This window comes from Esox lucius, chromosome 3 (assembly GCF_011004845.1).
Source record: "Esox lucius isolate fEsoLuc1 chromosome 3, fEsoLuc1.pri, whole genome shotgun sequence".
In the NCBI taxonomy this organism is placed as follows: Eukaryota; Metazoa; Chordata; class Actinopteri; order Esociformes; family Esocidae; genus Esox; species Esox lucius.
The window spans coordinates 13661383-13685498 of NC_047571.1; the positions used below are offsets into that span (position 1 = coordinate 13661383).

Sequence of the window (24116 nt, forward strand, 5' to 3'; positions counted from 1 at the left end):
GAAAGTTATGAATTGACAGAGAGGATACAGATGGTGGGAGACAGCTTGAAAGATTAAAGCAGGGAATTCAAGTCTGGTTATGTATTGTCTAATTCAGGAGTGTTACCATTAGACTACTGCCTCTGTACAGTGGGCCTACCAACATTAAACACTAGTTTAGACACTAGTTTAAACACTAGTTTAGTGTTTACCAAATCATTTCCTGTAAAAAAAAAATAGTATGTAATTTTTGGGTACTGAAATGGCTACATAACTGCTACTGTGTCCCTTTCCGCTGGCACTGTAATGTTACATTCACTGTTTTCTGTTACTTTCAGTCATCTGGTATCATGACTGGAAACAGAGCAATCTCTTATTATTCGTTGTCTAATTTTGATACTCATATTTTGTTACTTGGAGTAAATCCACCTTACGTATAACGTTCAAAGTGAAGGTTACGTGGCACAGTTGACAGCCCTATTTCATCTGCAGTAATAGTTGAATCTTAATTCAGTGCTTTTAGAAAACAGGATTTTAGACAAACCTAATTCTGCACAGTGTTTCCACCAACATCTTTTTGTAAAATGTAATAAAATATATAAAGGAAGAATATGTCCATACAGATGTATTCATCTTGAAACCTGTCATTTTGGTTTGGCATACATAGCCTGTGATTTGAATATATTTTAAAGTGTGAAAACTGAGAGAAAGCGTAATTCTTTTACCGTGAAATTGCCCATTTCAAGGTTTGATTGATAAACTAATTTTAGTACGACTATAAATACAGCCACATTTCAAAATTGCAGCTCTCATCTGCTGTTCATTGTCTCCCTCTAGAGGAGATCGTTGGTATTCATTCATGTGCTTTAAATACACATTGTATCTGGTGGTGATGTGTGTATCTCTGTGTCCAGGTGTCTGTTTTTCCTGTAAAATCGACGTGGTGCCGGTGAAGAATGAAGATGGCTTGGTAATCATGTTTATCCTCAACTTTGAGCTTCCCTCTGATCCAGCTATTCCCAGCTCTCCTAACAGAGATCTCAACATCAAGCTGCCTATTCCCTGGTTGACCCTGGGTAAGCTAAGGAGATCATCTGTGTGATAAACCTTCACATGTAAATGCTCTTGTAAGTCAGGAAAAGATTAAGGTAATGAGAGGTGCCCAGATTGATTTGTCCGGTCGCATCGCCAGAGAAGCCCTAGTAATGAAGTCATTGTTCAATGAGCTTGTATGGCGTGGAGTCCAAAAAAATACAGTAATCATAATCATACTTTACCCAGCATCACCTTTCCCCTTTGACCTTTAGCACGTCGGCATAGATTCCACCTGCCCACCAACCTGCTCCGCTCCCTCAGCAGCAGTAAACAGTCCGTGGAGGAGGACACAGAGCTGGGCCATCAGAGGAACTTGCCTGCCCTTGGTCATGAGTCTGTGGCCCTGGACAAGCTGCTGTCCCTGTCAGAGCGCCGGCGACTGGGGGCCACTGGGGTACTACTCTGGAATGAGGACCAGAGAACTCTGTTGGGAGGTGAGACGTCCTTTTGTGGCTTGATTGTTTTTGTTATTTGTCCCCCCCTTATTTCACTAGGTAAGCATGACTGAGAAAACATTCATATTTATAGCAATGGCCTGGGAGCATTTTGGGTTGACGTCTATGTTCTGGGTAAGAACAGCAGACCTTGCTGGCTCAGGGATTTAATCTAGTAACCTTTAGGTTACTGATCAGATACTGACTACCTGCTGGTCCTTTTTGAGTTAAAGCAAAGTGATTTTGAGTTTGATTCTCATTGTACTACAACGTATCCAGTCGCTGTGCTGTCGCCTCTAATAAAAGTGTCTGCCAAACGTCTTTCAACCTTGCTTTATTCCCTGTCGACGCGCAGACCGTCAGGCGTCAGTGTTTACTTATTTAATAATGGCTTCCAGGTGACACCGCGTTGCCCTCCGGAGACCCACTGGATGTCTCCACAGCCCTGGGCTTCTCCCAGTCCTCCCCCAGGCTGCACTACCTGAGGGTGGATGATGAGTGTGACTCCAACTGCAGCGTGACGCCCAGCCGCTCTTGTGAGAGCCTCTGTAGCCTGCGGCGGACCGTGGACGGCATCAAGACCCGCAGGGAGAGGGCCAGCTGGCACGGGAAGCTCCAGACCCGGCCCAGCAGCACAGGTGGGGGGGTGAGGGGGGGGGCACAGAGGAGGCTGGGGTGGGGTAGCAGGAGCTGTACAACCAATATGGATTAAATGTGGATCTAATGAGTCGTGTAATTGATTTAAGCACCTTCAACTCTTAAGTCACTGTCGACAAAATGGAAAAGGAAGTGAGCCCTAATACTATTCGTCTCCACGCATTTCTTGTCAGGAGCAATGAACTATATGAAGTCCAGCCTGCCAAATGTAATATCCGACTCCACGTCTGACCCCAACCTCATTCGCTTTCGGACCTTCAGTCAGGTGACACAGCACACGCTGCTAGACTACAGAACGGACCAACTGGTGGCCCTCTCGTCCGGGGAGATCGACATCATCACCCCCTGTAAGCTGATAGACCGCACCCACAACGTCACAGAGAAAGTTACCCAGGTGAGTTACTGTTGCCACTCTTCTTCAGCTCGTCTGCGTTTGTGCGTGGGTGGGTTGACACTATAGCATGACAAACCTGGAGGCTTTCACAAACGCCTGGCCCCTGCTATATTTGGACATTGCGGTGTCTGTCCTGAGGGAGGCAGCAGGATCCAGAGAGTTTTTCTCTGAAATTAGACTGGCTTCTGGTTAGTATTCATAGGGCCAGGCAGAGATCTCCACTCCTGCCAGGCTGAAAAGTCTACTTCTCATTAGGTCTCAGTGGCTTACCAGCTTTCTTCTAAAAGTCTCCACCAAGTGCCTAGAAGTGCCTAGATCCGAACCAAAAGGCTGCGGCTCAGATCTCCTGTTCCAATGTAAGTGTGTTTTAAAATGCCTTTACCTCAGCGTTAGTTGTGTTTGACTAACCACTGCAGCCTTCCTGATGGAGCCGGAGCGATACCATAGAGAGCGCTGGCGAGCCGGTGTTACACAGCGTAGCTGGCTAGCAGACGACCACACCCCCTGGGGAGAGGTTCATTAATTCTGCCTAATGGAGTGGACAGCTGTGGAGGAGGAGACACGATGAGGCTCACTAGATGTAGAGTCCCGAGCACAGTGGGGGGTCCTTGGACATGTCACCCTGCTCCCCCTAGTGTGATCCTCCCCATTTATCATCAGGCTGCCTCGGTGGTATAGGCTGCATGCCACAGTAGCTTGTACTGTACAGTAGGAATCGGAGGTTGAGCTACTGTAGAAGGTTGTTCTTATCTAACATGGCGGTGGTGTTGTTATGCGGCGCAGTACTCCAGGTCTATCCTTTTCGGCTAGCTCCCTTGTCGTCCTGTCGCATACCAGATCTCTGACCTATTTTAGAAACAATTAGGCTATGAATCACCTGGAAGCGTCTAGGATTGCTCCGCACACCGTTCCCAGACTGCTGCTGTCTGCAGCCTCATGCAATTCCAAAACCGACAACTAAGGATGGAACAGACTGGAGCATGTAAATGGTGCACACTTTTGTCGTCCTGCCTGGTAAACCCGAGCCAGAGCTGTTGTTTATTGCCGCGGTGCGTATGTTACGATGGGCCGGAACAAACACAGGGATTGAAAATAAAAGAGGGAAGCTCCATTCATTCAGTAGAATCGGTGCGGGCAGGGATTCGATGACAGGTCCTGTCACCAGGTCGGGAGGAGTGTGAAGAACGTGCCTAAAAGGGTTTATTAATTCCTGTTGTCAGATTGGGCTTCTGGCTTCCTATATTCACTGAAGAGTGGTAGTGGCAGACGTACACTGTAACCCCCATTACGGACAGACTTTACTGTATGTAGTTACTCATTACCCTCTACAAGCCATATGGCTTCCTTGGTGCCTGTGCTCTTTTGATGGATGCTCATTCACCCAGTTGTGAAACAGAGAGGCGGTGTGATGATGGTTCCTGAATACGTGCCAGTGTTTCTCACCGCAACCCGTGGACGAAGTTAGTGGCACGCCACTGGCTTTTATTCACCGGATTGACGGAACAGGCCAATTGCTCTGTCCTAGCAGTTGATTTAATTGCTCTGCCCTTGCTGTTTTATTTAATTTAAAGGACAAACACTGTGCAATGTTGTCTTGCCCTTCTGCAGTAGCTGCAGATAACTGATGTTTAACAGACAATCCTAAATGGAAGGCTGCTTTGACTTTACCTCCCCCTCAACTAGCTCAGGTTGCCCCAATTTACAGAGAAGGCAAAGAAACATAAGACGGAGGATTTACTTTTTACCCTTTTGTTTTTCCCTGAGGCTGAGGATATGTAACTATATTGACAGCACAAAGCACAGAAACCGTAAATTTTTCCAGTGACAGCCGAGCTGATTTTGTTCCCCTGTGCCGAGGTTAGTCCGTAGGAAATGTCCATACTAGGTTTTATATAGAGCTTGTTATTTTTCACAATGCATCCTGGGCCTGGGGAGCTGTATTCTAGGATGAAGGAGTAATTGAAGTGTTAGGACACCTGGGGCACACAGACATAACTTTCAAATCACAGAAAGCTCAAACCACTGTGAGTCACCTGTCTGCCTGGTGTGCAGTGATTGTTTTGCCAACTTCAGTATCTCGACCACAGTGCTCATCTGTGGACTGACGCTGTGCACAGAGGTTAATGTCGTGTGGTACGTTTAATGTACGCTATTGTACAGTGCGGCAACCAATTCTAAATAATCACTCTATAACAGAGATTGAAAGTGGTCACATCTGTATATCAGTGACACGTAACGTCGGCTCCAGGGAGGGTAGGATTTTTCTAATGTCTTTTTATAATGTTATTTCAACAGATAAATATGACTGACATATTTAACACATTCTTAAATGTCGGCCCACTCATCATTTCTATTCACTTTGATTCCATTTAGGTTTGGGGTCTAGCAATCTAAAATGGAAACCTGAAAACTGTTTCACAGGCCATCAGCATGACAGCAGCTCATCTTAATTTGTTTTATGCTACTAGATAAAAGATGCAAAAAGTGTGTTGACTGGAGTTGAATATTAAACATAACTATTTAAATACACCCAATTACACAAGTGTTAGAAGTAGAAAATCAGGACCATATAACTAATAGGAGAGGGTGCCACCATTGTTGCACAGACAGAAATACGGGGAGTCCCTCATTTTTGGGCCAGACAGTCATTTACAACCACAGTGCCCCCATTACATCAACAGTGCGCTAGATAGCTTACCAACACTGTATACAGGCCAGACTCAATATATGTTAGCTTCAACTGCTTTCTCAGTATCCTCCCATCGACAGTATATTCAGAGTGGATCTGATAATCCCAGAGATCCAGTCCATGGGGCCAGTCCATGGTCATACAGTGGATTACTACGTCTGCAGGCTGGGTCGGGACCACTGAGATTTCATTCAGTTTTGTATTGATGTTCAACCATCGGTAAGGCGTACCCATAACGGTTGCATTTGGGATGCACTGAAACCATACAAATACTGAACTTTGAGTATACCGAGTACCGATCCAGAGCTGCCATTTTCATTTGGTTGAAATGTGCTCCGATCGCCATTCTGGTACATGAATGAAAGTTATGTCATTCAACTTTTTGTTATCATCTGTTTCAATGTTTAATTCATCTTTAAAGTGGAACTTAGAAAATGTCGCACCATCAAATCTTATTCAAATGTGTTCAGAAACACTCCATGCACACTCCAGAGCAAGGCGTTTGTATAACACCTCACCGGCCTTCCTCTGAGGGGCAGCGCTCGTCCTCCCGTGTGCACTAGCCACCACCGGTTCCCCGATCACAGTCCATCACACTCCACTGGACTTGAACTCAGCCCTGGACTGTCAATCACACCTGTCATCCATTCCCAGTCACTACACGTATCTATGCAACCTCACTGTCAGTCAGTCCTTGTTGAGTTATTTTTTGTAAACTTCTATATGTTTGTTTGTTTGTTTGTTCCCATAGTCCTCTGTTCTCTGGTGCAAGTTCTGTCTGTTTGGTCATTCTGTATTTACACTTGTTGGACTTTTATTTGTCTCCTGTGTTTTGAAATGAAACCGGTTCCCTTGCTGTTGCATCCAATCTCCTGATTCCTATGTTACAGTTTGTTACTCTACCTTATAGCAAGGTAGAATTAAATCCTTAAATTCCTTCTGATCAGCACATTTCACGTATTATCGTCCAATTACAATGAGATCAAAGTGGCACTAGTTTAGCTATAGGCATTTTAGGAGAAATCTGCCTAATCAAGTGAAGATTTCCAATGCCAAATGAGTGCAGCGGTAGGTCGTTTTTCACTTTGAACAATGTGTATTAATGTTCTGTCTTTTTATGTGGGGAATTATGCATTTTGCGGGAAGGAAATTGTGTTTTGTAAGGAATTGTCTGGCAGTCCCCTCCATTGGAATACAGTGGAATACAGATCATGAATGGAGGACAAACAGTATATGACTTTAATTCTAAGTATCAACATTTTGATAACATGTTCAGTTTCCTGGGATGGGTTATCTTAACATAAATAAAAAAACAACACCTCAGTTTAAAACATTTTAAGAGTGGTCCATGTTGCCAAAACAGGTATTTTAAATCTTAGATTCTTTAAGTAAAAGGGAATTTTCATAATTTCACAGTATTCCAGCCTTATATTGAGGAACTATTTATAAATCACCAGAAATCACTGCACTGAGCATTAAATGCAAATGGAAGTTCATGGCTTCACTATCTTGGATCAGGGCAATAATTTCAACAGCATTACATTTAGAAGTTGACCATAGAAGTGGACTGTTGTGCCCTTAGCTACAAGCCTGAGCACAAGGTGCGAGAGATTAGATACCTTTTAGAACAACTGACCCCATTCACACACAGTATGCCCACTGAGTTGGAGGGACAACCCATGTCACTCTGCACTGACTACAGATGTAGCTGATGTAGATCAGCCCTAGAAGCTGACATTAGATTGTAGATGACTGGGTGACCCTACTGAAACACATCCCAAAGATGAAGTGTTATCAAGGTAAATATTAGACCCTATGTTATTTTTTCCAGTGCTTTTAATGAACTGTGTGAAATAAACCTTCTCGCACATCCTAATGAGAAACTATGTTTTTAACAACTATAGCATCAAATGAAACATTCAGTTTCAGTAAAAGCACTATGCTCAAAACTCACATGAAACAGATACAATCAGAATGTGTGGAAAACTACCGTCCATGTGAACAGCTAGGCTTTACAAACAGGCCCATCTGGAGTAAACACTGTCACTGACACAGCACACACACTTACCTAACAAGTTTATCTTTCATGGAAAATGTCCCCTCACTCACAGTTTACAAACATGGGTCAGTTTGCTCTTTATATTCTACATCAATTAAAGTGAGACAGGGGAGGACCGCAGACCTGGTACTCCTGGTTGAGTGTGGGTGTTAGGATAGTGGACTCCATGGTCTGCCTAGTGTAGGACCTGGTACTCCTGGTTGAGTGGGGGTGTCAGAGTGGTGGTCAGTCTTACTCCTGCCTGCTCACTCTCTGTAAGAACAGTATGTCCCGTGCCTGTTAGATTCAATCCACTGATATGTTTTGACGGGTTTACTTAGTAGGTTTTCATCTGAGATGGTTTGTTGATTGAACCAGTCTTCGAAACAGCATGTCAGGACACACTGGGAGCCAGTCACCTTCAAGTTAAGTATTTTAAATAATATCAGAGTACGTTTCTCTAAATGAATGATTAATGTATTTAGTGTTAAAATAGTAAACTAGAATTGCTTCATGGCAAGTACGTTTTAACCACTCTCTTTCCCCAATGCTTTTTCATGGAAGTTCAGTAGTATGTAGAGGGAAGGTTCAGTAAAGTTTGATTTAGAATAATTGTGTGGCCAAGGTCATGTCTAGATTAGCCAAGATGTTACGAACAGTATCAGCACAACTTTTGGAGGAGAAAAAACCTGTAGTCGTTGCCTGGTGGAGGTCAATATATAGCAGGACTGTAAAAACAATATGGCCTACTTTTGTTTATAATACTGAAGATATTAAATCCACTTTGAAATGACTAAACCCAAATTGAAACTGAAATGGGAGCTAGACCCCCACCCAGATATGGCCCTTTTGATTTTGTGGGGGAAAGTAATCTAGATAAATTCAAACAACCTCTACCAGAATTGTACCAACCGATTATTCTCCTGTAAGGGGGAAAACAGACCAGATGTTTTCAAATACCTTTACAGAACAACAAGACAACTACCCCTCAGATAATTATCAATAAAACAAAATCACCCAGCATTTTTATCGCCTATTATAGTCGGTTTTTATCAATATACTAAAACTAAACTAAACCTTATTTCATAGATAAAATGAAATGACTGAAATATTACTAAAAGTCTGTGATTTTATTCTGTCATGTTAGTCTTTTTTTTTCTTCTATTAAATAATTAATATTTCAGCTACCTCTTACTTCATGTGCACAATCAGAAAGCCTTATCCGACTGCAGTAGACCTCTTGTCCAGAGTTATGATAAATAAAAACAAAAACAACTGAAAAGATTCCAAAATGTGCTTAATGGGTGCCGTGAGTCAGCTTCCTGATTACACACTTAAGGGTGAATACTCGGACTCACAGGTAAATGGATGTGATGATGAACCCTTTAATTTCTCTTTTGTTGAGGTCAGGGAAAGCTTTCTTCGCAGAAAGACAAAGTTTGCTATCTTCCTCATCAGCGCTCAGCTCAGCTGAGGACTCCTCTTGAATGGACCATCAGTGGCATCCACTGAGAAATTGAATGGCTTCATCAGCCGCTGATTCTACATGCTGTTTTTCTACATAATATTGACAAAACTGCTGATTGAACTGCCATAATTGTGCAGTGGCCACCTGTTGTATGGAGGTTATAACCCAGCCTTGCTCATCCAGGACCTTCTCCAGAGTCCGGATCCACCATGAGTTCAGTTCGGTCGCGAGATCCAAGATATACAAGCGAGCCAGATAGGCCACCTCAGCCACCCAGTTTATGTGAGTTAACTTCAAAAAGGAAAGAGGAGGACTTCCTTGCAGAAATCCCAGAGGCAGATGAGTACGTTTGGACAGGCAGCAGTCCTTTTAGTGCTGGAGCAGCTGCTTGAACTGTGCGCTGTTGTGGAAATTTCTTATACAATGTATTCTGACTGTATAAAGGAGTGAGTCCCACTGTTAAGATAGGTACATGAATGTGTGGGACCTGGTATTTGCATAGGGGGCATCTATTGTCTGTCCAGATGCAGATCAATGGGTTTTAGGACAGGATAGGAGAAGTTACAGCAAGGGGGCAGTAAGGTCAGTTGGCCCCTTTGGGTAAACATTATGGCAGGAAGGATAAGGTGGGGGAAGATAGCATTTGACGTGTGTGATAGAACAAAGGGAAAGGTGTTTGATTGACATGAAACAGATGGCAGCATCTAACCACACCCCTTCTTCCTATGTAATAAATACTGTCGAAATGATGTTTTTATTTAGAAACTATCCACCGTTACTTTGTAACCTGTATACTTTCTCCTTGCAAGCAAGATTAAAACCGTTTATTGCGCAATTGATTTCTCCTGTCTTGCCTACCATTTTCATAGAACTATTTGGATTTTAGAAATTGCCATCACAGCGCCCATGTGAGCAGAAGGGCACTTGGGTGCATGAATTAATTTAACATCTTTACTGACTCACCAAGGACAGCGAAGAGCTCCTCTGGGAACTTGTTGCAGTGGCAAACAAATGGCCCCTCGAAAACCATCCAGCACCTGCTCCTTCCCGTCTTATGCCATGTCAGCGATTTGGCGCTGTCCAGTATTGTCAGACAGTGGGATAGCATGCAGCCTCTCCCATGATCATCGTACGCAAATCTGTGGCAGCAGGGAGCAGTAAGGTCTCCCCTGTGATGTGGTTTTCCTATATGGGTGATGGTTAAAGATACACAACACACATCTTCAGTGACCTTCCAATGCCTGCGTCCAGGTAACTGTTTGAGTGTTCTACCTAAGAACACAAGGGGCTTGGACACCATATATAATTAAATAACAGATCCTGTTGAAAGGTGTACTGCTGCCCCACCCATTTTCGCAACGTCTCAGTGGTGCTCGATGCGTACTGTGCAAGATAAGGAAGTACAAGGTTTCTTAAATCCATTTAGGGTGCATTTCAGACCCCAGCTTTAATTGTTTTTCAAGACTCAGGCTAGCAATTCATGTGCCAAGGACTATACACCATCACAGATCACAAAGAAAATCCATCTGCATGGGGCCAAACAAGGACTTTTTCTCGGACAAGATCAATGCATTCAAAGCTCACTAATTATCATTAATTATCAATCTCACCAATGTTGTCAAGAGGGCGCAATAGTGACTCTACCACATAAGGATACTAAAGAAATGTGGTGTCTCTCTTTGGGTCCTTTCCAAATACTGCACGATCGTAAGCATCCTGACTGACTGCATTAGGGCATGGTATGGGAACTGCTTCAGACACATCCGCAGACGGACCAGCACTTCAAGAAATCTATCCAAAACATTGTTGTTGAATGCCTGTGTAACAGTATGGCTTCCTCCGCTCCCTGACCGTCCCATGCAAGGCGTTTGCCAGTGGTCCTCTGAGCAGAGTGAAGTCTGTCACCCGCAAAGCGTCATTACCATTGGCCCAAAAAGGCATGAACCTCGTGAGGGCAACAGCTATGTTGCTTCTCAGAACAAATTACGTAACTTACTCAAATTCATCAAAAAACATCAACCGCTGGCTGGTTAGCCATTTAACCTGCAGGATTGCACCCAAGGCGTCAGGATTGCACCCAAGGCGTCAGGATTACACGCCAGGCATCATAATTACACCCCAGGTGTCAGGATTACACCCCAGGTGTCAGGATTACACCCCAAGCGTCAGGATTACACCCCAGGCATCAGATGGGAAGTGTACCAGTGCATAGGTTCTCATAAAAAGTGGCGGTAACTTTAGTAGCGTTCGTAACTGTGGACAATAACATAAAAAGGTCCTCTGCAGACCTCAGAGACTCTTTAACACGTTATAGCAGCTGGAGGGTAAATGGGTCAGTGCAGTGAAAGGCTAGCAGCTAACTGGCGTCAGGCGCAGAATTATCCCTGCATCTGCCTCATCCTCGAGCAAAATGTCTACAATTAAAAAAGACATGTTTACTGTTACACTGTTTGCATTCACAGAGTATATTTAAGAGCATTAACAACTGGCAGTATGTGCCTGGCACGTGAATGGAGAAAGGATGTGAGGAGAATAGGAGATTCATTGGAAGAGAAGGTTAATGGAAGCCTTTTGTTGTTTATATGGTGAGAGGGGGAATCTATCAAGTACTACAGCAGCCTGGGGATGGACTGGGGAGGTGGAAATTAGGAGGAGGGGGAGGGGGAGGATCAGACTGAGCCAGTTGCAATTACAGATGATCCGGAGTAGCACAGCGCTTTAACCAGGGCGAGAATCAGAGGAGGGGATAGAGAGAGGGTGACCCACAGACAGGCCGGGGAAAGAGGCAAGGCTGAATAGGGACTCATAGATAGAGCCAAGCAACAAAAAGTGGAACGGAGACTACTCCAACTGAGAGAGGAAGACAAAAAGAGAGGAAGAGGGAGAGCCCTCTGTTTCTGTACATTACATAACTGACACTGTGATCCTGCACATGGCTGAGATGGGAGAGAAGGAGGTGTTAGAGAAATAATGATGGGGGAAGACCATGTACTGTAGATGATTATGTGGAACCACTCTTGACTTGACAGAGCCTCTTCTCCAATGGACCTGTCAGATCAGGAAGAGAAGGAATGTTAGCAGGAGGGAAAAGGGACTTTGTTTAAAGACCTAAAGTGAAGTTACAGGACCTACCTACGGAAGAATAACAGATGGACCATTAGTTTTGTTTCTCTCTCTCGCTATCTGGACTCACGCCGTCTGTTTGTGTGAGCTTTTCCAGGAGGGGGGACTAGCTGTGAGCTTGGCGAGATGAGTTTTGGAGGATAGTAAACAGCTGTGTGGAAGAGAGAAAGTGAGAGAGGGAAGGCAGAGGAGGGCACGGCTATCATGTCAATCAGCGGAAGGGGCAGTATATCCCAAGACGGGGGTCCGCTGGCCAGTAACGAGCGCAGAAATACGCGAGTGCACAGGGCTGTCCGCATCTCCAGCATCGTGGCTCAAGAGGTGAGTAGTCTGACCGTGGCAGAGAGACTGCATGGATTTCAAATGAATCATTCTGGGGGCTTTTAAATGTGAACATTTGGATCAAGGATTATTGTTAAACAGAGACAGATTAATTGCTGTTGAGGAGGTATCACATCTGTAGGGCAGTTTGCATCATTGGTTCTTCTGCTCCACTGCACTGGGGACCTGAAAGGTTTGTGTGTCATACCTGAGGCTTGTTCCAAGATTAATAGGGCTCCACACAGTGCACCTCCATCATAGTCTATACTATATTCAGTGTTAGATTAAATGCAAATAGGTCATGGAGTTCTCAGCGTATATCTAATGTAACTTTAATGTAAGTTGAGTTTTTTTTTATCCAATAATGTCTCTACCTTGGATAGGGTGTTTGTGTGTTGGGGAACGTACGTGCACTCATACTTTATATATATATTTGTTTTATGGAATAACATAAGCAGCACATTATTTGGTTTATGCCACATGGTTTGATATGCTAAACCTGTTCTGTTCTGTTAACCACAGTTTGTGTTATGTTACCTCCTGTTGTGACTACCAGACAGACTGTTATGAGGAAAGTTGCTCAGCAAACGACAACATTAAAGGGTGATTTTACTTTTCAACTTGCTGTTGGATGATTTCTAATAGTAATCTTGGCTAAGAGAACCATTGTTTAAATGTATTTAAATAGATTTAAATCTGGTATTGTTTTTTGTGATGGTAATGGTTCTAAATGCGTCATAAAATGATGGTAATAGTATTTTGGTCAGAGAAGATTTTGTATCCTTGATATAGCACGTTTTGAGCTATTACAACTTGTCAACATGATTCTTTGGAGTGCTTGGGGAGGATTTAATTTAAAGGACGTAGAATTTCAGTGATCTAGCACCTACAAGGGGAATAGCAGAAAACATTCACCACTCTAGACAGCCTTGGCAGCTAAGTAGATAACAGCTAGCAATCTTGGTAACCATATACAACATTTGTTTGGAATTCCCATTGTTATAGCCAGTACTGCCCATGGTTTATAACTATAACCAAAAGAACAAACGGTTTTTCATGTGATATAGGCCAATAGTGTTGGATAGTGAGATCTATAGTTAGCTTACTGTAGTATTCATACCTAAATAATTAGTTACTTGCTAGCTTGGCAATCTAAATAATGTTATAGAACTAGTGGTTTGGAATTCCCATTTTCAAAGCCTAACCTTCCTGTGGTATGACTCCTATTTGATCTATCCCTTCACCAGTACACTGACTCAGTTGATTCCATCTATTGTCCTATTTGATCTATCCCTTCACCAGTATAATGACTCAGTTGATTCCATCTGTTGTCCTATTTGATCTATCCCTTCACCAGTATAATGACTCAGTTTATTTCATCTATTGTCCTATTTGATCTATTCCTTCACCACTACACTGACTCAGTTTATTTCATCTATTGTCCTATTTGATCTGTCCCTTCACCAGTACACTGACTCAGTTGATTCAGTAGACAATGTTTTATAGCAGCAGGTTTTCTCTGCCTAACAAATCATGCGATAAATCTGACATATGCAACCTGTTAACAGTTTAAATATTCACATATCCCTGTGATCACCCAGATTAAGTTTAGTTTTAAAGTAACCAACAGTTTAATGTTGAACTAACAGTTTGCTAATGACTCTGATGGCAACTGATGGCACCTTTATTCATAGCAGTTAGTTTCTACGTAGTTATTCATTTGATTAATCATAATCATAATATTAAATATTATAATACATTTTGTGTCAAGCATTGGTGTGCAAAATCATGATCCAACTAAACAGGTACTTCATTTAGGGTACAATCTTGTACCCTATCTCGTATGCATAACCGATGAAAATTTTATATAGGCTGAAAGTAACAAGCTATTGTTAACTGTGTGGGCTGCAACTCGGGTCAAATAGTTAGCTAGAACATTACATAAAATGGTAAACGATTTAGCCCAGGCTACTCAAATGAACACCAAAACTTAACATGGATTGTAAAAATGTTTTGCAATATACGCTTAAAATCGATGGAAAGCTGGCAACTTACATGTTTCTCACCTTGACCTTCTTCAGGTATGGATTAATTTTCTGTTTAGATCTGAACAAGTTTGGGCAAAATACTGAGTAGGCACCAGTCAGAGGTAGCATTTCTATGATGTAATCATGTAGACTTCTCACAAAGTTTTTAAACTACAAAATACTAAACACTCAAGTATTTTGATACAAAATATACAAAATATAAAGGCATTTTCATCAACCCTATCAAATGCCTATTTTGTATTTGATATGTATCATACAGCTCCTGAAAAAATGTAGAGGCCACTGCACCTGTAAATACTGCCTATCCCTGACTTTTTGTATATGTGTCCAGGTGTCGTGGTACTTGGCAGAGAGATAGGTAGCTCACTAGGCTTCAATATTAAGTATTGAGACCCTTTCACTTTCTCCACAGGATGCTTTTGAACTCAATTTGGGGTGTCATGGCAAAGGGTCTGAATACTTACAGTATGAACATGTTTATTTTTTTTGTTGTTGATAAACTGGCATACTTTTGTAAAAAGTTTTTTTGTTTTTGATTCATGGCAAAAAATACATTATTCATTAGATACGACAACACGTTTACGCGTGCGAATATACAAATCCGATTCCAAAAAAGTTGGGACACTGTACAATTGTGAATAAAAACAGAATGCAATGATGTGGAAGTTTCAAATTTCAATATTTTATTCAGAATACAACATAGATGACATATCAAATGTTTAAACTGAGAAAATGCATCACTTTAAGGGAAAAATAAGTTGATTACATTTCATGGCATCAACTCCTCTCAAAAAAGTTGGGACAAGGCCATGTTTACCACTGTGTGGCATCCCCTCTTCTTTTTATAACAGACTGCAAACGTCTGGGGACTGAGGAGACAAGTTGCTCAAGTTTATGAATAGGAATGTTGTCCCATTCTTGTCTAATACAGGCTTCTTAGGTCTTCTTTGTCGCACCTTCCTCTTTATGATGCGCCAAATGTTTTCTATGGGTGAAAGATCTGGACTGCAGGCTGGCCATTTCAGTACCTGGATCCTTCTTCTATGCAGCGATGAAATTGTAATTGATGCAGTATGTGGTCTGGCATTGTCATGTTGGAAAATGCAAGGTCTTCCCTAAAAGAGACGACGTCTGGATGGGAGCATATGTTGTTCTAGAACTTGGATATAAATGTCAGCATTGATGGTGCCTTTCCAGATGTGTAGGCTGCCCATGCCACAGGCACTCATGCAACCCCATACCATCAGAGATGCAGGCTTCTGAACTGAGCACTGATAACAACTCTTTTTATACCCAATCATGTTGCCAATTGACATAATAAATTGCAAATTGGTCCTCCAACTGTTCCTTATCTGTACATTTAACTTTTCCGGCCTCTTATTGCTACCTGTCCCAACTTTTTTGGAATGTGTAGCTCTCATGAAATCCAAAATGAGCCAATATTTGGCATGACATTACAAAATGTCTCACTTTCAACATTCGATATGTTATCTATATTCTATTGTGAATTAATATAAGTTTATGAGATTTTTAAATCATTCCATTCCTTTTTTACTCACAATTTGTACTGTTTCCCAACTTTTTTGGAATCGGGTTTGTATACAAGGACAATACCTTAAAAAGTTTGCAAATTATTCTGTTTTGGATTAAATGTCTGCCCACCCTGCATTTTTCCAGATGAAAGGGGCTGATATGTGTTTTATACAGTAGCCTAATGAAGCAGTTAATGTACTACAGGATCTATAGGACCAGCAACCAGCAAAACTTCTATTTAGATTTACATTCTATTTAGATAAAAAAATAATTTGGACAGTTATTGTTATTTGAGGGAAGAAATGTAAGTGTTGTGACGCTATGGTCTAATGGACCAACTTGGAAAATTCGAGCACTGTCCATAGTTTACAATAAAACACAGTATGTCTTTAACATAATTCACTATTTTTTAAACAGAAACTGTACACAGAAACCCATAGTGACAAAGTGAAAATATCTCACTAAAGTTACAATTTGACATGCTCAACATGTTTACTATTGAAAACACTATTAGTAGTCAGTTTAATAGGTACCTACAGTATCAAAACCCTATTTAGACCTCCCTTCACCTCCGGAACGACTTACATTTTTTGGGTATGTGTTCAGCGTGTCAGAATATTCTACAGGGATGTTGGTCCATATGGTGGAATTGTTAGTTTTTTGGTACTAACAACCTGTTTCATCTCGCCACATCCCAATTTTCACCAGTCTGGTTGTCAATACCATTAGGGTTGTTTCCACTCTTTTATTTTATGAACTGCATAAATAAGTTTGCCCTACTAAATGCAAAAACATGAGTGAGGTAAGGATACCAAATTACACTTTCTCAAAAAGACACGATCCACACAATAGATTTTCAGTATAAGTATATTTACTTTTTCAATCATTGTGCCTTTCCATTTTGATAACATTGCATCGCACTGAAGTAATTGGGTCTTTTGTTTGATATTAATAATACTATTGCTATAGAAAGTTGTTTGTTTATTCTTGAAAAAATACTCACGGGTCTTTGTTACTTTGTCGGCATGCAGAATTAAAGTCTTATATTTATTAAGATTGCAAATCTTTTATTGACTGGTTATAGTGCATTTTGTTAGCCAAGAGTGTTTATACATACGTTTGGTTGCAGTACGTAGTAGTAGGCTAAAAACTATGCAGTTGCCAAGGCTGCAGGTGACGGGAAATTGAACCATAATGGAAGACATTATATTCTTTGTATATTCTTTACAAAGTCACCTTACAGTGGTGAGGTTATAGTAGCGCAAACAACAATAAATAAAACAACAATAAATGCAAAATCTAATTAAAAAAATAGTCAGAATAAGATCTTGCAGTCTCCCGACAGTCTAAATGAAAAAAATAATACAGTAAGTAATTTAAAATGTTAAATAATAATTTTAACAGATTGGTAATGTGCAGTGTGTAATGTGCCATGCACTCAGCCTATAATAATTATAAGGTAAATGCAGCCACAGTTGTGGAGGACCCACTGGGCTATATTATGGTAGTATCTAATCATTAAACTTGGACATTTTGGGTCCTATATTCATTTTTGTAAAAGGTATCATGAAGTATTTCCCATACTTAACCTTGGAGAGTTCACCCTGTAGTTTTAACCTCAGAGAGTTCACTCCATAGTGTTAAACCTAGAGAGTTCACCCCATACAGTTAACCTTGCAGAGTTCACCCTATAGTGTTAACCTCAGAGAGTTCGCCCCATAGAGTTAACCTCAGAGAGTCCACCCATAGAGTTAACCTAAGAGAGTTCACCCCATAGTGTTGCCATTAGACATGGGAAAGAATGTTATTTTTAAACATGCATTCCTACTATTACATCATGCTGGAATAATGTGGTGTGAGTCAGCGAGGCTCACTGTTTAGTTTTATCCTTTGTATGTAATTCATTTGTTCATAGTCTTAACAGAAATGTGACCAATATTTTGCCAGAATGTTTTGTCAGCAATGTTTCAGACAGGTGAAAGTAGAAGACCTATTATATTTGTTTGCCTACTATCCAGATATGACAAACATGGTTCATGGTCATCTCCATACTTTGAGACAGATTTTGATTTATTTCATATATTTCAATTTTCTTTGTTTTTATTATTGTAATACAGGGCTCAGTTGTAAAAGAGACCTGGGTCTCAGTTGATTTCTCTGTATAAATAAATATCTTTTTTAAATACAGTATAGTGTAGGAAATTGAAGATTTACATTAAGCTCAAACAAGTAGAAGAAATTAAATGTAGCAATCAGTCCTCAGCAGGGGAGATTCTCTGGTCAACAAACCCCCATCCATCTTTGCAAAACAGTGCCCTTGACCACAGTACTGAGTGAGGAATTGTGCAACTGTGTTGCATGTTCCAGGGGCCCTTGTGCTGGAAGATTTATTGCTGGCCAGATAAGTGGGCTTCCCTTGTGCTGTGCAAAGCATTGGTGCTCACTTGTTACTCTAACTAGTTTCTACCACAGAAGGACATGGCCATTGCATCGGAACTATAGCGGTTTGGAATTTGAAGTACAATATTCCTTAATTTACAATAGCCTGTTTATCATCTACTGTGTCAGTGAAACGGAGGGGTGTCAGTTCTGTTTATCGTCTACTATGTCAGTGATACAGGGGTGTGTCAGTACTGTTTATCATCTACTGTGTCAGTGAAACGGAGGGGTGTCAGTACTGTTTATCGTCTACTATGTCAGTGATACAGGGGTGTGTCAGTACTGTTTATCATCTACTGTGTCAGTGAAACGGAGGGGTGTCAGTACTGTTTATCATCTACTATGTCAGTGATACAGAGGGGTGTCAGTCCTGTTTATCATCTACTGTGTCAGTGATACAGGGGTGTCAGTACTGTTTATCATCTACTGTGTCAGTAATATGGAGGGATGTCAGTACTGTTTATCGTCTAATATGACAGTGATACAGAGGGGTGTCAGTACTGTTTATCACCTACTGTATTTGTGATTCAGAGGTGTGTCAGTCCTGTTTATCATATACTGTGCCAGTGATATGGATGGGTGTCATTCCTGTTTATCATCTACTGTGTCAGTGATATGGAGGTGTGTCAGTCCTGTTTATCATCTACTGTGTCAGTAATATGGAGGGGTGTCAGAACTGTTTATCATCTACTGTGTCAGTAATATGGAGGGGTGTCAGTACTGTTTATCATCTACTGTGTCAGTAATATGGAGGGGTGTCAGTACTGTTTATCATCTTCTGTGTCAGTAATATGGAGGTGTGTCAGTACTGTTTATCATCTACTGTGTCAGTAATATGGAGGGGTGTCAGTCCTGTTTATCATCTACTGTGTCAGTAATATGGAGGGGTGTCAGAACTGTTTATCATCTACTGTATTCGTGATTCAGAGGTGTGTCAGTCCTGTTTATCATCTACTGTGTCAGTGATATGGAGGTGTGTCAGTCCTGTTTATCATCTACTGTGTCAGTAATATGGAGGTGTGTCAGTACTGTTTATCATCTACTGTGTCAGTGATACAGAGGGGTGTCAGTCCTGTTTATCATCTACTGTGTATGTAATATGGAGGGGTGTCAGAATTGTTTATCATCTACCGTGTCAGTGATATGGAGGTGTGTCAGTACTGTTTATCATCTACTGTGTCAGTAATATGGGGGTGTGTCAGTACTGTTTATCAACTACTGTGTCAGTGATACAGGGGTGTCAGTCCTGTTTATCATCTACTGTGTCAGTGATATGGAGGTGTGTCAGTCCTGTTTATCATCTACTGTGTCAGTAATATGGAGGGGTGTCAGAACTGTTTATCATCTACTGTGTCAGTAATATGGAGGGGTGTCAGTACTGTTTATCATCTACTGTGTCAGTAATATGGAGGGGTGTCAAAACTGTTTATCATCTACTGTATTCGTGATTCAGATGTGTGTCAGTCCTGTTTATCATCTACTGTGTCAGTGATATGGAGGTGTGTCAGTCCTGTTTATCATCTACTGTGTCAGTAATATGGAGGTGTGTCAGTACTGTTTATCATCTACTGTGTCAATGATACAGAGGGGTGTCAGTCCTGTTGATCATCTACTGTGTCAGTAATATGGAGGGGTGTCAGAACTGTTTATCATCTACTGTATTTGTGATTCAGAGGTGTGTCAGTCCTGTTTATCATCTACTGTGTCAGTAATATGGAGGTGTGTCAGTACTGTTTATCATCTACTGTGTCAGTAATATGGAGGGGTGTCAGTACTGTTTATCATCTACTGTTTCAGTAATATGGAGGTGTGTCAGTACTGTTTATCATCTTCTGTGTCAGTGATATGGAGGTGTGTGAGTCCTGATTATCATCTACTGTGTCAGTAATATGGAGGTGTGTCAGTACTGTTTATCATCTACTGTGTCAATGATACAGAGGGGTGTCAGTCCTGTTTATCATCTACTGTGTCAGTAATATGGAGGTGTGTCAGTACTGTTTATCATCTACTGTGTCAGTAATATGGAGGTGTGTCAGTACTGTTTATCATCTACTGTGTTCGTGAAGCGGAGGTAAGTCAGTACGTACAATTCTGTGTGAATATATCCTTTCCACTGTTGTCTCCCTCTGGTCATAATGATATGGCACTTGGAAAAGAAGAATGGAAGATGTTTACACCAGACTAGTAGAGTTCATGAGAACCCAAATATCGTCTGTTTTAGGATGTGTCCCAAATGCCTCAGTGCCATTCCAGTTAATTACCTTGGACCAAAGCCAAGAGTGCTACCAGAATGTGCGCAGATCAGGTCATACACAGCAGTCACTGCCGGGTGGGCTTGTCTTGAGTGTTGATGAGTTTAGAGGCAGATGACGACTCCATCCCGCTTGCTGTTGGATTGCTTCCAATTACTGTCTGACCTGCTTTAAGGAGAGAGTTAAGGTTGGACTTATCTGGCCTGAACATGCATAATGATTCAGGGCTGAGAGAAGAAGTGTGATAAAGAATGGCCGGTGGTTCTGTTCTCAGAAGCATCAGTCAGAATAAAAGAAACTCTGTCGACATTCTTACCTGAATCCATCTCCCAACCCCCCAACATACAGAAATCACAATGTCAATTCAGGGTGAATAAACAGAGAGTCAAAACAATGTCACAATCTGGAGAGTGCACTGGATTGGAGAGGAATTGCAATTCAACTTTGATTCATTCTAAAGCACCTTTTTAGTTGGCCATGAGATACTGAAAATCAGTCCTATTCACTCCGTTCGTGAAGAATACAAACAAAGATATTTGTTGGGAGGAGATTGGCACAAGATTAAGTCAAACATCCGGAGTCCAGAAAGCAGAGGAGGGGTTTGAGGCTTGGGCTGGCCTTACAGAGGTTGTAGTGTTCTGGAGGCAACTTCACACATGGTCTCCCCTGTGATGTGCCTATTATTAGAGCTATCTCTCCTCGTCTGTTCAGGTTTTTGACTAGATTCAGCAAAGTTCAGAGAACATCTGCTCAGAAGACGTCTGATTATGTGTAGCTACTAAAAGAGACTGCTAACAACGTGGTAGGCACTATTAGTAAAACAATAGGAATCAGTACCAGTGTAGTTCAGAACAGGGTTTCTCTTAGCTTTCGTCTCTGGGGCATCTTGGGCAGCTTCAGTAATAAACTGTGCAGCCCTGATATATATATTTTTTTAAGAAATTAAATATAGTTTTCTTATGCCCACAACACATGCTTGGTAAAGTCTTTATTCATATTCCAGTTTTTCTTATTAACCCCCAATTAAAATCATATTATTCCATCCATATGGCTGTTGCACTAACCTGCCTCACTCTGTTCACCAGTGTTAGGGCTTTATTTTTCTGTCTGGCACAGGACACGTGCTCCAAGGCCTGTCACCTCCAGCCAGGTCCCCAAGCCTATTTGTATTTTAATGGAAGGTCCCTAACTGAAAGTTACTCAGGGTTATATTTGGTGGCTCTTGACATCATGTTGTTTGAAACCCCTAATTTACAAAAGTAAGTCTTTGTAGTAACATAATTTAGTACTATAATGTGGTATTGTACTTTAGTATTAGTGGTATTACTACAAGTAAAAGTTATAGTAGTTGTACTACAGTAGGTGCGGTAGAAGTAATAGGTGTGGGAGTAGTGTTTGTAGTTATAGCAGTAGTAGCAGAAGCAAGTTCCGTTGGGTCCCATTTGATTTGTTTGAATCTATAACTTGTGTCCACATTAGTTCCAGCTGTGCTGAGAAGTTACAGATTACTGATGTAATGAGCTGAGGGATCATAATACTGTAGTTTCTGCACCAATAAATACTCAATAATGCTCTACTTGTTCTTTATTCCCTTTCATGAAACACTTTAGGTGTCAGCTGTCTCTTGGCTCCCGTCTGTTTTTTGGATTGCTGTCTGGTTATGTCTACTTAAATAAAGACAAATGTGGATTGGTTTGGAGCTTTTTTTCCCTCTCTGTAGCCTTTCTCTCTGTCACTCTCTCCAGCTCTCTTTTGGAGGCAGATGCAGTCATAGCATTTCCCTTATATTTTGACCATAAGGAGAGCTACCAATAGAATCACATCTGTTCACTTTCTGGACATCCTGTAGCCTACCAGTTGAGCAAGCAGTTCTCCCAATCTCAACAGATTGAGTGCATATCCCAGTTGATAGTTTCACTGGAGGATCCCAGCTGCTGTCTTCCTTGGTGTGGTACAGAGTGGAAACATAACTGATCAAAGTAGAAATACGAGTAAAATTAATGGATATCTGTTTCACACATTTGGCAGGTTGCAATGATATGGAGACATGTCAATAGGTGTGAATGGGCCTCATTTTGGTGACCTGACATGTTCACCATGTTCCATTTATTCACACTCATGAAAGGATGCGATACAAGTGCCAGTTTTGTGAATTTGTTTATGGTAATCGTAGCCCAGATACAGGAATAGAAGCATAAATTAAACATGGTTTCAACTGGGTAGTCTATATCAACAGCCTTAGTAGTGTGGATTAATACATTAGTGTGCATACTGTGGGTGTGCACGCTGTGCATACTGTGCATACTGTGGGTATGATCAAATAAAGAGTTGACATTTGAATCTATTTGCTGTCTATTCCGGATATGTTGCAATTTCTCATTCTGACTGGGACATAATAAACAGGAGATATATTCAGTTATAATATAAGTTAATCCTATTTGTGTGTTTCTGGCTTCCAGCGTCTGTATGGGTGTACACAGTGTAAGACAAGCAATTGGCCTACAGAGGTTGTTAAAAGTCCTTAAGGGGATGGTTGGAATATACATGTTCTTCTCTGGCACTGGGGTACGATACCCTTAGCTGCTGTTAAGTCCTTAACTGATTGAAAAATAGAAACACAACATGTTAGGTTTTGGTCCTTCATGAGCTGAAATACGAGATCACAAAAATGTTTTTCACATCCCTGTTAGTGAAAATTTATCCTTTGTCAAGATAATCCATGTGTCTGACAGGTGTGATACATCATTGAGCTGATTAAACAGCAACGGTCAATATTGTGCAGAGGACAATAAAAGCGCCTTTCTTCTGCCTACTTGTTCTCACCATTGACCTGAATGCTCACCTATAGTAGCCACTGGCACACTGGAGAGGAATGCTCTTTATCCTGGTTTCAGCCGTACCAGGCAGGTGCATTTTCATCATTCTAAAGGGTGGTCCAAATTCAGTTTCTCCAGACAGAACCAGGCAGCCCCTGACTTGAGTAGATTCTGATTGGTTTTAACGGGTGATTTGGAAGCCAGGAAGAGATTAGTGAGAGCAACAACAGAACAGCATGGGCTTGACTGGCTGTCTGGAAAGCCGTCTGAGAGTCACACTTTTCCCTGTTAGCTCAGGCAGACTTGAAAATGCAATGTACTGGACACCGTGTTGTGTTAAGGAAGGATAAGCAACTAATGGGATGTTCTGTGTCTGAATGTAATATCATACAACCACACAAGAACCACAGAGCTTAGGACTGATGCTGCTCAGGTGGCCGAAGGTGTGACTGCATTTGGACAGAGAAGGGGAAGGAGAAGGTTTGAACACATGGAGCAGATGAGCAGGCATGGAACTCAAAAGGCTCATATCAGTGTAATATTTGGCTGTCCTGCCTGGAGGGTCAGTATTTATATGAAGAAGCTGTTTTATCACATTAGTGTACAGATCTCAGACTTTGTCTGTCATATTGTCCTAAAGGCTGGAGCCACCTGCTCCTCGTCTTCAGCCTGTGGCTGCACAGCAACCCTCATGGGGATGACACTCATCGTGTTGATTTGCGAATGGAACAAGAGTGACTTGTCTGATTTCTAAACCATACCAAACAATAAATAGACCTTTCTGAAAAAAAATGTGTCAAATACTTTTTTGGGGTCTAAAATGACAACAA

General features: G+C 41.5%; 1 protein-coding gene across 1 annotated transcript in view; it reads left to right on the forward strand.

The window, feature by feature from the left end:
* The window catches only part of LOC105024264 (potassium voltage-gated channel subfamily H member 6), a 62661-nt gene that overhangs the window by 18983 nt on the left and 19562 nt on the right, over positions 1-24116 (forward strand). Inside the window, exons 3-6 of the mRNA XM_020045332.3 lie at positions 894-1055; positions 1287-1508; positions 1907-2146; positions 2339-2559. Of these exons, the coding sequence (XP_019900891.2) occupies positions 894-1055; positions 1287-1508; positions 1907-2146; positions 2339-2559 (845 nt within the window). The remainder of the gene's footprint in view (positions 1-893; positions 1056-1286; positions 1509-1906; positions 2147-2338; positions 2560-24116) is intronic.